The sequence below is a fragment of the Lagenorhynchus albirostris genome, chromosome 17 (assembly GCF_949774975.1).
Source record: "Lagenorhynchus albirostris chromosome 17, mLagAlb1.1, whole genome shotgun sequence".
In the NCBI taxonomy this organism is placed as follows: domain Eukaryota; kingdom Metazoa; phylum Chordata; class Mammalia; order Artiodactyla; family Delphinidae; genus Lagenorhynchus; species Lagenorhynchus albirostris.
The window spans coordinates 1619408-1635457 of NC_083111.1; the positions used below are offsets into that span (position 1 = coordinate 1619408).

Consider the following 16050-nt stretch of genomic DNA (forward strand, 5'->3'; position numbering starts at 1 on the left):
ACTGGCAAACTGTTCCCCCATCTCTCTCCCTCTCCTCCGGACTTCCTGTTCCTAACACGCAACAATATTTGAATTAGGCCAAATAATAATCCTACAATGGTCTCTAAGTGTTTGGATTTTCAGGTTCCCATCTTTGTTATTGATTTATTTGTTGTTTGGTTTATTTTATCTTTTTTAAGCTAAGCCTTCAGTTCTCTTGGAGCCAAACCAATACTTGAAGGGATGTGCTGCTGGGCTGGGGACTGTGTGATGGTTTACTGTGTACTTCGTCACACAGAAATTTCCTTGAGGTTGGCGGGTGACCTAGCGTCAGTCTAACCTGTTCTGACCCATTATTCTAACAGATGAGTCTTATCCTAACACAGGAGGGTTTGGTGGCAAGCGTCTCACAGCTCTTAAATTCTTGACTCGGACCCACCAATTTTTGTGGCTTTTTTTGGCTTCCAAGATCCCCATTAGCAATAGCCTTTATCTACACAAAACAAGACAAACAAGCTCATGCACCTTAACACACCACCAGCAATTCCCAGCAATGAACCATCAGAGCCCAGTAAGCGGGGACTGGGGAGGGGACCTGGAGAACGGGGTCCCAGACAACTGGGAAATGCAGGCTGAACCCAGGGCCGGGGACTGGGGTTCTGGACGGAGCCCTCTGCCTCTGCTCAAGCTGACCTGCTGAGCCTTGGATGGGAAAGCAGATCAGATACCGAGTTCGGAACCGAGAGCTCTCAGAAACGGTGATGAAGACAGTGGGCTCAAAGGCTTCTCCGGAGCCACATCTCATCGTCCCCAAAGCCTTCAAAGGTCTCCTCTGGTCCTACCGCGGGCACCAAATCTGATAAATAATGAAAATCAACGGAGTAAATTTAAAGAGCTAATTGGCTTTATTCAAAATTTCATGAATTGGGCGGCACCCCATCTGGCAAACAGAAAGGCGCTCCACTGAGCTGCAGAAGGGGAAAGGTTTTTGAAGGTGGAATGGGGGAAGAAAAAGGAGCTTATTAACAAAGAATGCTTTGTCTCAGGGAAGTTCACCCTCCTGAGGGGAGTTTTAGGGGTCTGTGGGAGGGGATTACTCTCTAGCACTGAGCAGCGAATTCCAGGTTGAGTGGTTAAACCATGCAATAGTCCTGCGAGAAACTGAAACCGCACTTAGGTTAAGCGTTAAGTGTCTGGTGACGTGGGCTTAGCACAAGGAACTCCATTTGGGCCTGTTGTCCCCTTTTCAATAGGTGATGTTAAATTGAATTTGACAGAACAATTTTATCATAAAACAGGAAGTTTTAAAGTTCATCATTGATTGCGCAATAACATTGAAGACATCGTCTTGACAGTGTTGTCATGTATGATTTCAGAAGAAAACTGCAGCAGGTGTCATACAGGCAGCCCCCTGGATTCCCTAGACATCAGTAGTGGCTCAGCAGGCAGATTTAATTCGTAGCTTATTAACAGACTTATGTCAGTGTTTTGTTGGGGTGACTAATGCTGAACTCGAGCTTCTACCACACTTCTCACTACATCCTGCGGAGTCACACTGGGTCCTTTAGGCTCCTGCTAACTAAAGAAAATGGACATTCTGCAGACTGTTAACTGTTCTTTCGTCACAGACCATTTAAAGTATCCTGAATCACGGTTCTGGCTGTCAAGGCTGATTAAATTGTGCACACGGGGTTGCCCTTTCTTTCTTTTAGTTAATAAAAGAGTAGTGGTCAATTTCTTTCTTCCTTCCTTTCTTTCTTTCTCTTCCTTTCTTTCCTTCCCTTCCTTCCTTCCTTCTTTCTCCTTTTTTTTGGAAAAGATATATTACATATATATATTACATATATATATACACATATGTTACATATATCAGAATAATACAGAGCAATTGTCCATCAGGTAGAAATGTGAAAGCTTCAGTTACTATAAGAGGAAGAAATCACCTTCCCTTGTGCTCAGAAATTGAATGTTTGGTCCCTGTCAGTCTCCTGAGTGACCCGCCCCCTAAGTCAGAGGAAGTTGCGTCTGTCCCCGGGATATTATCTCTTTCAGTGCTGCCCTGAAGGAACATCAAATTTAGCCAAGGCTGGTTTTAAATGTTGGCAAAATAGTTTTAAAAGGCCAATGAGACTAAAATCAATATGAGATGGCCGCATATCTCATCACAGACACACCAGTTTCAAAGGTGTTGCCAGTAAACAATAAGAAAATCTTGGAGACTGAAGTCTAAATATGGCAGAACGACCAGATATATAGCATCACTATAATCAGAGTTCTAATGAGCGTCGTTAGGATTTAGAATCAACAAAGTTAAGCAACTTCCTTTAGTTTTCCTTGTGGGAGAAAACATGCAGTTAGTAATCCCACGTGTGAAACCATAATTTCCTGAAGACAGCGTTAAGAGAAGCTAATATCTGCCTTTTGCAATAAGAGTCAGTGTTCACTCCACATGTGATGGGATGGGATGGGATGCAGAGAAGTCGGGGGTGAGGTTCCTTATCTGTGGAAAATTTGATCAGGAGAGAGATTGCAGCTACAGTAGGCTGTGTGCTCACTGGGGTGGATTCTCACCAGGTCATCTAAGATGGTTGGTATGTGTATCCTCAGATTTTTTTTCTCTTTTTTCCCATCGAAGAGCCATTTAACACAGAAATCAGAATCTGTGAACACACGCATGCATGCACGCACACATACACACGCACAATATACACATTATGTATTTTTTTCAAATTTAAAAAAGAAATCTTAATGCCAACAAGTACCTATTAGAACATGCAATAAAATTTGATCTATTCTAAGTAAATATATGTGATTTTTCCCCAATCAGTTTTAGAGGTAAAAGGGGTCATTAGTAAAGTAAAATCAGAACAGAAGGTATCGGCTTAATCCTGATCTTTTTACATTTGATTTTATATTTATGAATGAAGCAGTGAAGGGTATTGTATGTGTCTGCTTCTCGTTTTAACCTGTTCTGTTTTGGAGGCAGCCATTCCAAAAATGCTGCTAATAAGAGTAGGAAAGGAGAGGGTATGGATACTTCTAAAAATTAAAAAAAAAAGTTATAGGTAGGTCACTGTGGTCTAGCTCACTGTGATTTTATAAAAGAAGGATGAACGAAGGATGATCTTGAACCAGGGTGCTTTCTCTGTTGTTGTCAGAGAAGTTGCTAACTTCACAAGACAGTGCTGGAACCCTTCTCTCCTGTTCCTCGTGTGCTGTTTGTTTTTTGCAACAGTCAGCAGTCACCACTGGGGCCACTGATGTTCCTAAATTTCCCAGGGCTTAAGCTGCAGTAGATGAGGAGGTCCTGGAAGGAAGACTAGTTCCTGTAAAGATGTTGTCTCCAGACCCCTGGTGTTGGCCACGCGGGGATGGTCCCTCAGTGGCAGCAGTTGTGATAGGTCACCGGCAACAGCAGTGGTGCCCCGGCAACAACGAGGTCATGATGCTGGCAGCTCCTGGGATGGTGACACACAGACCAGATGCAGTAGAGAGTCTGGTGTTATTAGTTGAAGAATGTCCCAGATGAAAAAGAAAATGAGTGATGATATTTACCCCAAGAACAATAATGGTAAAGAAATGGGAGAAGTACACTTTATAAACTGAGCTAATTTTTCTCACGAGATCTTCGTTAGGTCTACAATGTATATAAAGGATGTTAAGGACATTATGCTTAACATGCTGTGTAAAATGCAGATTTTTAAAGGCGTTTATCTATCCTGCACCGTAAGTTTTATTTTACCCTCAAAACAACTTTAACAAAAGATTTGCTTCTTACATATAAAGCAAATTTATTGACAAGTCTTAAATCTTTCATTTTTAGAACAAAAATATCATTTCTTTATTATATTACTTTTGAAGTTTATTGCCACTGAGTCTTTGTAAGAAACATCCAATTGTATGCCTGAATATATTATAATGATTACATGCACAATTACTGAAATAAAAGTATGTAAGAATAATAACAAACACTTTTTTTGAAATAGTGAATGAAATGCTTGAATGGACAGAATAACAAGTCATCACCATAATACATACTGATTAGTCTTCTAATTTATAAATCCTACTATGGTTGTCATACACTGGACATGCACATAACAGATTTTGCCGCCTTAGCAACCATGGCTTCTCAATCCAGGTTGCTAATTTATTTGGTTTGAAATGTAGTTTATCTGCCAACTTGAATCAGCCTACAGTCACCGATCTGGGTGTGTCCCTTATTAATAGTATATTTTAAAATCCCTATTATTTTATGTTTAGCATTTTCAAATAACTCATGCAATAAAATCATTTTTCCTTTATTAATCTCAACACTTACAACTTATATGCACAGAGGTGGTCTTCTGGATTGTTGCTCACTATTTGGTAATCTCTCTACTACCGAGTTATCCAAGAAAGGAATGCGTTCTCGTAGGAAAGGTGATGTGCGTTGTCACAGGTGCACCAGGTGAGGATTAAGGACTGACGTACGTGAGAGCAGCCCCGCCTGCCAAGTGAGTGTGCTTCCACATCAACAGACAGAGCACGGGTGTTGGCATTAGACCAGCTCTAGGCCAGATTACTCCACTTACATATTCATAGAAATGAATTTTTATAACATATAATTTGAACTCACAGAGCAAGAAGGATATGGTCACCCATGTGCCCGTCACCAGTTTAAGAAGGAAAATGTTACCCTTCACTCTGAAGCCTCCCCTGCCCTCACTGATGCCCTTTCTTCTTTCCATTAAAAAAAAAAACCAAAACTGTTTTGCATTTTGTGTTTCTAATCTTCTTAATTTTAAGTTTGCTTACTACATATAAATAATATAAATCTTTCCCTAAGCTCGCTCTATCTATCATGTATCTATCTATCTCACATTGTGTGTGTTTGTGTATATGTATAGAATATTGTCTATCTATTTATCTACCTGCCTATGTTCAATATATGTATGTAGATAATTGGTAGATAGATATTTAAAATGTTTTGTTTGGTGGTTTTTCTTTATCTTGTAAGAAGATTGACATTTTGCTTTATTTTATTATACATTTTTCCCCAGCTGTCAGGTTGAGGTAGAGTTTTGGAAAGTCTACCATCTATTACTTATGCTTTCTCTGTAGGGAGCCTGACCCTTCTCTCAAGAGCATTGGACATTTAGGAATCCCCACCTGTGGTGACCTGCAGTTTCCCTGTGAAGCAACTATGAAGATTTGTTTTTATTTACTTTGCACGGGAGTCAGGAATTCTTGAATAGGAGGATTTATGCATTTCTTCAATTCAGAACAATCATAATCATTTAAAAAGCTTCTGCTTATCTCCCTCTCTCTGTTCTTGCCTGTGGTCCTGACCTGTAGGTGGGCGTTACGTCAGCCCCTGAGTCCTCACTCTCTTCTGTTGCTCCACACTCTGCGCCAGATGGTCTGGCCTTGGAGGCCAGACGGCAACTCCCTCTGCTTTCCTTTCAGTTCAGGAACTCTCTCCCTGGTTAGATTTAGTCTGTTGCTTAAACTATGTATTGAAATTCTGATTCTGGAAACTTTTTTTCTTCTAGAAGTTCTAGTCTGTCCCATTTTATATTTGATGCATAATATTTGATGTCACTATCGTACGTTTGATATCTCCTCCTGTTCTATTCATCATTTTAAAAATCCTACCTACGTGGTGCGTCTGGAATTCTAGGATCTGCAGTCTCTACAGAACCTAACCCGCCACTTGTTCCTCGTTTGCCTGTTTGCTGTTCTGCCGACTCACTCGTTGTGCTCTGCGAGTTTTCACCCTGAGCTCGTGTCCTTTGGTGCTCTGTGGGAATTTCTTGGGTTTGGCGCTACAGTGTGTTACAAAGGCAGAATTTTCATTTTCATTTGCTTTTTCAAGGTGCCTGAGGCTACTGGCCACCCAGGTATTCTTTAAACTAAATTCTCCACTGGGGATTCGAGACCATACAGGTAGACTGAATATCGTCTCAAACCCACATGTAGACCAATTCATGTTGACAAGTTCTCAGGAGAATTAGCTTTTAAATCTTTCATCCGGAGCCAGATTCAAAATGGGCAAATAGTGGAAGAAGTGTTCCTTCTTACACACACCACGAGCCGCTTTTCTCCCTCCCTGGTCCTTCCAGTCCTGGGCCCGTGGTGGATGCGATCAGGGTCACAGTTTGGGGGGAACCTTCTTACCTATCAGGAGACAATTAGTCTTCCTTTCTGACAACCATGAAATTTTTTTCTTCTTATTGCCCTGGTTACACTTTGACATTATTTTTTGTTTGTGTGCCTTATTTTATTCATCATTTTGTTGTGTGTTATCCTAGAGAAAGAATTTAGTATATCTGACTCAAAAGAGTGTCAGAACCAAGGTTACTCGTGTGTGTGTGTGTGTGTGTGTGTGTGTGTGTGTGTGTTACGGTGGAAAATCTATTGGCTCTAAAGTCAGACAGACCTGGCTTGCCATCTCAGCCTGGCCATTTGCTAGCTTTGTGACCCTGTGTGAGTTAACTTCCTTCTCTGAATCTCGGTTCCTGTGAGTGAGAAGGAGAGAACATCTAATTTACAGAATTGGCTGTGACAGCATTGAATGTGACCACATTACCGTAGAAGATTGTAGAAGTGAAAAATAAAGCCTGGGTCCCTTCTTCCCACTTTCTGCTTTCTAACCATTTCTAACTTGTATTCCTCTCGGTTCTATAACCTAACGTGGGGTCATGGTTGTTTCCTAAAATAACTGATGGACCGCTGATCTGAATATTTGTCCCTTTCTCTAATTCACTTTGCCTCTAATGATTATCCTGGATGAGCAATTTAAACTGGATAAGTAATCTTTCTGTATAATATTAGGAAACAAAACTTCTCACCTCAAAAGAATCATTCTGGGAGTCAGTCCTTTTTAGATGCAAAGGAGTTTCATTATTATTGCTTCAAACAAAAGTGCTTTTTTTTTTGCGATACGCGGGCCTCTCACTGTTGCGGCCTCTCCCGTCGCGGAGCACAGGCTCCAGACGCGCAGGCTCAGCGGCCATGGCTCACAGGCCCAGCCGCTTCGCGGCATGTGGGATCTTCCCGGACCGGGGCATGAACCTGTGTCCCCTACATCGGCAGGCGGACTCTCAACCACTGTGCCAACCAGCGAAGCCCCTCCAAAGTGCTTTTAATATGGTATTAGTGAAAAGGAGCCTAAGGATATTCTAAAGTTTATAGGTTTATGAAGGTTATATTGCTTCATATAAATTATTTTAATTAAATTTGTAATACTTCAATGAAATTAAACGTAGATTGATAGACTAAAATTTGCATTGTTCTGGAAATGAAGACTCATAAAAACTAGGTGAAATGAAATAGACAATAATGTAAAAATAAGGCCTATATTATTTATGTAAATACTATCCTACATGTTTAACATAATAGATTAAATAGTGAAAGTTTTGGTCAAAACTGTCATTTTTGTCATTGGTATATTTATTATTTTTCTCCCTTGGAACTGACTTCATCAGTTGTTTTGTACCACAGATAGAGAAATCTGCTGTTGAAAAATATGTTGTTTCTTCCACCCTGCCCTGGAGAAGTACCGGAGGAGGCCTCGTGGAAAGTCAGGATTTACTGTAGCACGTTGATGATGAAACCGCGGTGGAGGCCTCTCAGGGAGCAGTGACCAGGCAGCCCTGCACTTCCCACCCAGGCTCTTGTCAGCGGAGGCCAGGAGCAGCTGGAACTTTCCCACCTATGACCAGGAGTAACAAGGAAATTCTCACCTCGAATAAGAAAAGACAATCAACAGATGCCAACCTTGCAATGTCACAGATGTTACAATTATCTAACAAGGATTGGGAAGTAGCTGTCATAAAATGGTTTCGGGTCTGTTACAAACAGGATTGAAACAAATGAGAAAAGAGAAAGTCTCAGCAAAAAGCAACTGGAAATTGTAGAACTGAAAATCCAACTGAAATAAAAACTCAGTGGATGGGCTCAAGAGCAGCATGGAGAGGACAGAGGAAAGAACCAATTAACTTGAAGACAGAACAATAAAAATTACCCTTTCTGAACTAAAGAGAAAAACTGGTCTGAAAAAAATAAGGGACCCATGAGACTATAATGAAAGATCCAGCGTTTATATCATCAGAGTCCCAGGAAAAGAGAAGGAGGTCAGAGCTCAAACAGTGCTTGAAGAAATAATGCCTGAAAACTCCCCAAAGTTTGCAACTGACATAAACCTAAAGAAGGGGGGCAGATCTCAAAAGGATAAACCCAAGAAACCTGTGTTAAGACACATCATAGTCAAATCCTGAAAACTAAAGACAAAGAAAAAACTTAAAAGCAGCAAGACACAATAATACTTTAGGAATAGGGGAAAAACCATTCAAATGATAGTAGCGTTTTCCCCAGAAACAATGGAAACTGGAAGGAAGTGGCATGGTATTTTTCAACTGCCGAAGAGAAAGAACTATCAACCCAGATTTCTATATATGCCAAAAATATCTTTCAAGAATCAGTCGGAAACTTATGACTCATTAATAAAATGGGCAATAAAAAATGAGCAAAGGATTTGCATAGATGTTTTTATTACTAAGAAGATGTATAATTGGCCAATAAGGAAATGAAGAAATGCTCAACGCCATTAGCCATCAAGGAAATGTATACCAAGACCACAGTGAGGTACACTTTATAGCCACTAGGATGTTTATAATCAAAAAGACAGATAAGAACAAGTGGTCCTGAAGATGCGGAGAAGCTGGGGTCCTCGGACAATGCTGGTGAGAATGTAGAATGTCCAGCTTCACTGGAACAGCCTGGCAGTCCCAGTTTTCACTCTTTGGTATATACTCGGGAAAAACGATCACGCATGTCCACGCAAAAACTTGTCCACAGATGTTCATAGCAGCATGATTCTTAGTAGCCAAATCCTATAAACACCCTAAATGTGGAGGGAGGGATAAAGTGTGGTATACCCATACAGTGGAATGTTATCTGACAGTTTAAGAAATGAAGTATTGATACATGCTACAACATGGATGAACCTTAAAAACATCGTAGTTAGAAGACAGACACAAAGGACTACATACTGTATAATTTCATTTATGTGAAATGTCCGTAATAGGCAAACCCATAGAGATAGAACATAGATTAAATGCCTAAGGTTAGAATGGGGGGGATCAGGAGTGAGGGGTTCTAGGTACATTCTGGAATATTGAATACAAATGTTCTAAAATTGATTGTGATGATGGCTGCATAACTGTGAAACTACTAAAAGCATCTAAATTGTACACTTTAAGTAGCTGGTGTTAAGGTACATGAATTATAGCCCTGAAGAGCCATTTTTAAAAAGACGGACAATAACCTTTGTAGATTCACTTATCTATGAGTATTTCTATATGTAACCACCTCTGTCTATATTAAGCTAAACATGGGTTCATACTGATACCTCCCCGCTGTCTTCCTTGCCCATGGACTGTTCTAGCTGTCCCCCTGCTTGTGTCTGTAAATTCCCACCCCACAGTGAGAAGCTGGTCCCCCCCCCCCGCCAGGTGCTTGTTTAATTTCAGTATGCATGCATAGCAGTGTCAGGATCGTCACTACACCCTCACGTGGGACAGCTTCATCAAGGAGGGTCTCAGCCCGTAGCCTGTGTCTCTCAGACGCCACTCGTTTCCAAAGTCGCTCAGGCAGCGCGTTTGCCCACCCCTCTCGGTAAGGGGCTGATGCATACCTGTAATGCGGTTAGATTACTTGTCACACTTCGCTTTGGGCCCCCTAGCTTCCTAACGCGCATATGTGAAGGTGGACTGCTTTTTCTCCGAAGTTCTATGGGGTTTGACAAATGCACAATGTCACGTGTCCATTATTACTGTATCATAAAGAATGGTCTCCTCGCCCTATAAATCCCTGTGCTTCATCCATTCAACCTCTTCCCTCTGCCCGAACTCCTGGCAGCCACTAGTCATTTCACTGTCCTTTAGTTTTGCCTTTTCAGAACGTCTTACAGATGGGATCAGAGTATATATCCTTTTCAGACTGGCTTCTTTTGCTTAGTGATATCCATTTGAGTTTTCTCCATGTCTTTTTGGAGCTGGATAGATCATTTCTATTTATTTGTTCGTTTGTGTATTTATTGTTCATTCTATGAATAAACAGCATCTTGGTCACTTCAGTTTTTGGCAGTTATGAATAAAGCCGCTATAAACATTTGCCTGCAGCTTTTGCGTAAACATAAATTTTTAAATTAGTTGAGTAAATACCTAGGAGTGCAATTCCTGCACTGTGTTAGCTTTGTAAGAGACCCCCAAACTCTCTTTTTGAATTCCCACCAGTAAGGAATGAGAATTCTTAGTGATGAGAATCCTCCCCAGCATTTGATATTGTCAACGTTTTGGGTTTTAGCCATTTTAAAAGGTGTGTAATATTATCTCATTTTTTAACCTGCAATCCACTAATAAATTTTGTAGAGTACCTTTTCAAGAGCTTTCTTGCTATCTGTATATTCTTTGATGAGGTGTTTGCTCAAATATTTTGGCATTTTTAAAATTAGGTTGGTTGTTTTCTTGCTGAGTGTTGGGTTCTTTGCATATTTTGGAAACAAATCCCTATCAGATAGATATTTTGCAAATATTTTCTTCCAATCTGTGACTTTTTTTTCATCCTCCTAACAGTATCTTCTGCAAAGCAGAAGTTTTCAATTTTAATATTTCCTAACATCAAATTTTTTCTTTTATGGACCATGCTTTTGGTGTTCCTTTTAAAAGCTCATTGCCAAACCCAGAGTCATACAGGTTTTCTCCTAGAATCTTTATATAAGACTGTGATTATGTTTAGGTCTGTGATTCAGTCTGTGTTAACTTTTGTGAAAGGATAACATTCATATTTGGATTCCTTTCTTTTTTTTTTTTTGGGGGGGGTTATTGAAAGACTATCCTTTTCTCCATTGAATTGCCTTTGTTCCTTTGTCAAGATCAGATTGACTCTGTCTTTTTTCTTGGCTCTATTTTTGGGCTTGCTGTTCTGTTCCAGTGATCTATATGTTTAGTCTTCAAAAAAATTGCGCTGTCTTGATTCCTGTAGCTTTATAGCAAGTCCTGAATCAGGGACCCCACGTCCTCGGGTTTGGTCCTTCTGCGTCAGCTTCGTGTTGGCCGTTATGGGTTCTCTCCATAGAAGTCTGAGACGCAGCCTCTTCATACCCACAAAGAGCTTGCTGGGATTTTTATTGGGATTGTACTGATTCCATAGATCAAGTTAGGAGGAATCGATATCTTGAAAATATTGAGTCTTCTAATCCATGAATATAAAATCTCTCTCCTTGTTTATCTTGATCATCTTTGATTTCTTTCCTCAGCACTTTATAGTTTTCCACATAGAAAACGTTACTTGTTAGATTTATACCAAAGTATTCCCTTTTTAATGGGCTATTGTAAATGGTACTGTGATTTTAATTTCAGTTCCAATTCTCATGGCTGATATACAGGGAAGCAGTTGACTTTTGTATATTAACTGTGTCTCCTACGACCTTGCTGTAATTGCGTATTAGTTCCATGGGATTTTTGTTGGTTCTTTGGATTTTTCTACATAGACAAAGAACAAAGGCAGTTTCCGTTCTCCCTCTCTAGCCCGCAGGGCTTTCATCCCCTATCGCTGCTCTGCTGCGCTGTAACTGTAACTTCAAGCACAAGCTGAAGGTCGGTAGTGCTAGGTGGGGGTTGTGCTCGCCTCATTCCCAGTCTCAGAGGAAGAGCGTTGTTTCTGACGACGCCGTCCCTTTCTGCTCCCTAGTTTTCAGTATCTTTGCTTCTTTCATCTATTTCTCCATCTTGTATTGGGCCTGTGTGATGGAAAAGGTGGTGGGCATCAGAGACACTTTCATGTCGATCATGATTTGGATCTTGGCCAAGGGACTGTAATTCATTTGCATTTTAGTTTTTTCACTCTTAATTGGGAAAATATTGCCTACGCAGGTGGAATGTTGTGATGATTACATGTTTGAAATGAAAATGTTTGGGGAAAAAACCTCTTTATTCATTTAGCAGATGATTATCTAACTTTGATTTAGGCCTGATGCTAAATTCTAAGGACAACTGTGAACAAGACATAGGTTCAGAACTCAGAAAACTAGAGGGAAGAAACAGTCAAGGTCACGGTGTATTTTAATAAACAATCACGAGTGCTGTGAAACCCGTAAGGGCACATCGTATTTATTTATTTATTTATTTTTAATAGATCTTTATTGGAGTATAATTGCTTCACAACACTGTGTTAGTTTCTATTGCACAACAAAGTGAATCAGCCATATGCGTACATATATCCCCATATCCCCTCCCTCCTGCGTCTCCCTCCCACCCTCCCTGTCCCACCCCTCTAGGTGGTCACAAGGCACAGAGCTGGTCTCCCTGTGCTATGTGGATGCTTCCCACCAGCCGATTATTTTACCTTCGGTAGTGTATATATGCCGGTGCTACTCTCACTTCAACCCAGCTTCCCCCTCTTACCCTGTGTCCTCAAGTCCATTCTCTATAACTACATCTTTATTCCTGCCCTGCAACTAGGTTCATCAGTACGGTTTTTTTTTTTTTTAGACTCCATATATATGTGTTAGCACACGGTATTTGTTTTTCTCTTTCTGACTTACTTCACTCTGTATGACAGACTCTAGGTCCATCCACCTCACTACAAATAACTCAATTTCGTTTCATTTTATGGCTGAGTAATATTCCACTGTATATATAAGGGCACATAGTATTTAGATTTTTGGTAATTAGAAGCTACCGTTTTATTCTTATTCCTTTTTGAGGTTTAGTTACTCTTCCTGAATTGTCGAAAAGAGCTCATGACTTTTCCTCTCTCCTTTCCTATGCATCTTCTTTGTTCCCAGCGCACAGAGTCAGTACAGTTCTTCATTGCAATCTCTCTAGTTTCTGCCTTATTCTCACCACTCCCTCCCCTTTTTCACTGTGTGTCTCAAAAACGTCCATTCCTGGGATATATAAGAGCAATGTGTTCTGTTTGGTAACATGTGTATGTTGGTTCCCATGTAGTTCAGACAGTAAACACAGAGAGTATGTCAAATATAATACTCCAGAGGGCAGGGGTGATAATAATTATGTTTTTATATAACGCAAGGTAAGCGCTTCAACATGTTGTCCATAACATGAATGAATTTAGGTGTGTGGCACAACTTCATACGGGCTGATACCACTCTTGGGCTCCATCCTTTCATTTTGTAAGGAATAGGAAGAATAAATGAAGGCTTGTCGTATATATGAGTGTGTGGGAGCACGTCTCAATTGTGTTTTAAGAAATAAAATAGGGCTTCCCTGGTGGCGCAGTGGTTGAGAGTCCGCCTGCTGATGCAGGGGACGTGGGTTCGTGCCCCGATCTGGGAAGATCCCACATGCCGCGGAGCGGCTGGGCCCGTGAGCCATGGCCGCTGAGCCTGCGCGTCTGGAGCCTGTGCTCCGCAACGGGAGAGGTCACAGCAGTGAGAGGCCCGCATACCGCAAAAAAAAAAAAAAAAAAAAAAAAGAAAAGAAATAAAATAACCAATTATACTTGGTTTCCCAAAGGATGGGGTCTTGTTGCTAGGCAACGTCTTTATGAAACTCACACTGTGTTAACTAAATACAGCTCCCGAGCAGCTTCCAGATACCCTCTGATTTATGAGGTGAGCAGCTGAAACAATTCATTAACATCCCTTTCTTTCCTCTGATTTTTGGGGCAGGTGGGGAGGGGCTGGAGGGCACAGCTGACACGACATACAGATGAGCAGGAGGGTGTCAGCAGGTACCGTCTGAACGGGGCTGTGCCTTTCCATGCCTCCTGCTACCTGCAGGCACCAATTTAAAATTTTGGCTTTAAAACGCGAAGTAATTGGTCCTGCCCGTGTCTCCCCACTTCCTTACGAGTCAGCTAATGAAGCAGTAGCGTCTAGAGGTGCTGTCTGCGTTTGCAAGAGCGTGCGTTTGCAAGAGCGTGCGTGTGTACCCGTGTGTTTAAGAAACATGAAAATAAGTGCTGCTTCTGAGCTTTTCCACAGGTTCTGCTGACTCTTTAGTCAAACTCTTCTCTGCATCAGCAATTTTGTATCCAATTTGGAACATGTGCTGAATATTCTCCACCAAAGATTAGAAGGCAGTCTTGTACAGAATGAATAAAGGCACTGCATAGACCTTTAATAACCTGCATGCTTGCCGTTCCTTCAGAAAAAAAGCAGGGCTTCAGCGCGAGGCACTGCATAGACCTTTAATAACCTGCATGCTTGCCGTTCCTTCAGAAAAAAAGCAGGGCTTCAGCGCGCACTCTGCTGCTCAGGAGAGTTTACTCACCAAATTGCCCTTGCGGCTAATGATTGCTATGGAAGATGTTCTAGAAACTTGAGGTGATACCATTTGCTATTAAAAATGCATTTGCTTTGACAGGTTGAAATCTTTATTTTGAGACAGTTGATGTGGGTTTTCTGAGCTAACTGTACCCTTGGATTTGATACTATTTTAAGGAATCAAGTATTTATTCCTTACAGAAAAGAATTAAGAAAATAGCTGTGCCGTCTAAGAACTTTAGTTTGATAGGCAGTGGGAAAGCAGCTCACCTGTCTGTTTGATAAGACTGAAGATGACCATGTAATCAACTTATCCCGCTGAGTCTCCCAGTCTTTGAGCTCCTCTGTGATATAGCTGTTGGAATAGGATGTGGATAAATATTAATTAGATATCTAAATGTGCGGAGTAACTTTTCTTTCTTCAGAAAGAATTCTATATAAAGATATATAAGAAATAATTTTATTAAATGTATTTTCCGGTTGTACTTAAAATTGGTTTAGAATGTATTTTTTAAACTACCACAGATGGAATACCTCAGGTGACTATTAAGTAGGGGAGTAGATAATGTAGCCAAATAAACTGAGCCTTTGTGGAGCCACAAGGACCAGAAAACAAATATCTATTCCAGGTACCAGGGAAGAAGGGTGGAGTCTAAACCTTTCTAGGTAGGGGAAGGTTCAAGAAGATGGGAAGGTTATAAATAAATGGAGAAGGTTCTAAATAAAAGCTCTCAGCCCTTCAGCATGCCAGGAGATATGCATTATGTAGAGATGATCACCACAAAAAAGTAATATTGATTTTTTTTATTGGAAACTAAAGGATTTGTCCAAATGTGGCTCTTTGTGATTTTTAAATTTCATATGCCAGTGGTTGAATGATTGGTTCCATTGTGGAAGGCAAAAGAGAACTGCTTTTGAAAACTGATAATTTTATTATAAGTATCAGTTAACTGTAAAATGCATTCTTCTTTCAAACAAGCAATCATTGTGAACCTGGTTTATTTAGAGTTCCAACCCCAGACGTACACATGGACCATTTATGTGCTGAAACATGGCAGTCTTCCAGCCCAGCACTCAAGTCTCCACAAACCACATGACTGGTAGTAATGGAGATATGACCTTGGTTGGCAAAGATAATATTTACCATGTGATGCTGAATTATTTTTCAACAACAAGAATACATAATGTGAGAATGAGAAGAGGTTTTAAAGTTCAGATTCCAAACTATGTCCAAAAAATCATTGAAAGAAGTTAACTTGAGAATTTAGCAGTTTAATAAACTGCAGTCCCTTTTATCTTGACAAATAGCCTTCGATTTAAAAATTCCAAAATACTCCATTTATTGCAAAGTTTGGGGCCTTTATGCTGTCACAAAATGTCCACAAAACCGAGAGGAGGAAAATGGTGTGTAGGTACAGTAGCAGGCAACACTAACCACTTTTAAAATCTGTCTTTCAGGAAAGAACGGTGACCATTAGAAGACAAACTGTAGGAGGATTTGGATTAAGCATAAAGGTAGCCCGTCTCTCCTGTCTATCCTTACAAAGTCTGTGCCGTAACGCCCGCGTTTCTGTGAACTTTAACTTTCTGCAGATTGATAAGTAGACGAGAATGGCTATAGCAAACTCCTCAATATTTGGACTGAGAGGAAATTAAGCAGGCTCTCAAAATCTTGGCCACCTTTTGATTAAGAGATTTGAGAGAAGTATTTGGGAAATTTACCTTACCTGGAATTGAATATAACCCATTACTTTTCTTTATCTGGTTTCATCTAAAATATCAAATATGGCCTTGCGGTG

General features: G+C 40.5%; 1 protein-coding gene across 2 annotated transcripts in view; it reads left to right on the forward strand.

The window, feature by feature from the left end:
• Positions 1-16050, forward strand: part of SNTG1 (syntrophin gamma 1) — a 202667-nt gene that overhangs the window by 13281 nt on the left and 173336 nt on the right. For both annotated transcript variants that reach the window (XM_060128054.1, XM_060128055.1), the window contains exon 3: positions 15710-15766. In XM_060128054.1, the coding sequence (XP_059984037.1) occupies positions 15710-15766 (57 nt within the window). The remainder of the gene's footprint in view (positions 1-15709; positions 15767-16050) is intronic.